The 1,587-nt window shown below is 46.3% G+C and overlaps 1 protein-coding gene across 1 annotated transcript in view; it reads right to left on the bottom strand.

Moving 5' to 3' along the window:
• The window catches only part of DOCK11 (dedicator of cytokinesis 11), a 147,138-nt gene that overhangs the window by 95,875 nt on the left and 49,676 nt on the right, over window positions 1-1,587 (bottom strand). The window contains exons 21-22 of the mRNA XM_077771917.1: window positions 1,149-1,270; window positions 291-377 (exon numbers count right to left, since the gene is read on the bottom strand). Coding sequence (XP_077628043.1) covers window positions 291-377; window positions 1,149-1,270 — 209 coding nt within the window. The remainder of the gene's footprint in view (window positions 1-290; window positions 378-1,148; window positions 1,271-1,587) is intronic.

Here is a 1,587-nt window from a genome sequence, read left to right as displayed (position 1 = left end):
AATGCTGTTGTCGCTAATGAGAAAGTCTTTGAGGCCACAACTCCTCTGAGGCTGCAGGAATCAAATATAGTCTATTTTAAACAAGAAACGGGTTCAGGAGCCCCTGGCTGGCTCAGTCAGAAGAACATGTGACTCTTGACCTCAGGGGGCTGAGTTCAAGACCCACGCTGGGTGTAGAGATTACTAAAAACAAAAACAAACAAAACAACAAACAAACAAAAACCAGCCAACCAAAAAAAAAAAATAGATTCAAGTATCAAAATTGATCAAATACACATGATGCAACTTACTTGAGTATAGATGGTAGACTCTAAGTGGCTTTTAATCTTCAACAAAGGCTTTGCACCATCTACCCACTTAATATCCACATTCGACTGCTGTGAACAGAAAGCGCAGACAGGAGTTTCTGGAACATGGGAACGGATAGGCGAGGGACATATAGCGCCTTTACGCATTTCAACATTTTCTCCCCCAGAAACAAATGTGTTAGTTTCACACACAGGGAATCACTGGAGAAAATAATCTGCCTTCCGAGGAAATGGATCCTAAGCCACTGTGAATTTCCAACGTTTTGCAGGCTGACGCTTTTATAAATTACAATAACAATGAACTAGTAACTAAAGGAATTGTTTGAGGTGATGCACAAAACCCAAGCCCCCAGTTTTTAAAACTTCTTAGACTCAACAGACACGAGGTAACCTGAGCCAAACTGCTATCAAAGTTCTAAACAGATTTTCCTGACTTTTTCTGGTGGACCAGTCAGTCCTCAGAGCACACTTTGTGAAGCTATCCATTAGAATACAGCATTCTACTTTTCATGTTTTTGAGAGAGAGAAAGAGAGAGAGAGAGAGACAGACAGACAGCATGAGCCAGTGAGTGAGCGCAGGGAGGGGCAGAGGGAGGGGAAAGGGACGGAAGGAGAGAGAGAAAGAGAGGAGAGGAGACAGAGACAGAGAGAGAGAATCTTGAGGAGGCTCCATGTTCAGGGCAGAGCCCAACGCCGGGCTCGATTCCGCGACCCCAGAATCACGACCTGAGCCGACATCGAGTCAGAGGCTCAACCGTCCTGGCCACCCAGGCACCCCCAGCATTCTACTCTTTAAACACGATACTGTGATTACTTCCACAAAGATGGTTATTCTCCTACCCTTCTTGATTCTGCATCATTCACGTTCAAGTAGCCTGGAGGAAGGTTGGCTGAAACTGGCAGCTGTTGCTCAAAGGTAATGATTCTACCGTCCTTCAGCAAAGGTACCCAGGCAAAGCCAACTGCCAAGACAATGATCGAGCATGAGAAATGGTGCCGCAAACGCAATTAGCTCCACAAATCTCTGACTGCCGGGGAGCTGGGCAGGGTGGCGATGTTTCCGGGGCTGGGGGGTGGGGTCCGTATGTGGGAGCCCAGGTGTTGGGCATCCGAGCACTCGGGAAGGAACAATGCATTTGGATGGCTTCCTAATCCCAGGCTGGCCACTAATCACTCATCGACTCAATTTCCTGGATTAAAACTTGGGAGCAGCACATAAGCTTTCCATCTCATAGTTAGTGAGAGACCAAAGAGAGGTACTTCTTTTTAAAATTTTACA

Source organism: Crocuta crocuta, unplaced genomic scaffold (assembly GCF_008692635.1).
Source record: "Crocuta crocuta isolate KB4526 unplaced genomic scaffold, BGI_CrCroc_1.0 scaffold1269, whole genome shotgun sequence".
Lineage (NCBI taxonomy): Eukaryota > Metazoa > Chordata > Mammalia > Carnivora > Hyaenidae > Crocuta > Crocuta crocuta.
This window is presented reverse-complemented; position numbering and strand designations above follow the sequence as displayed.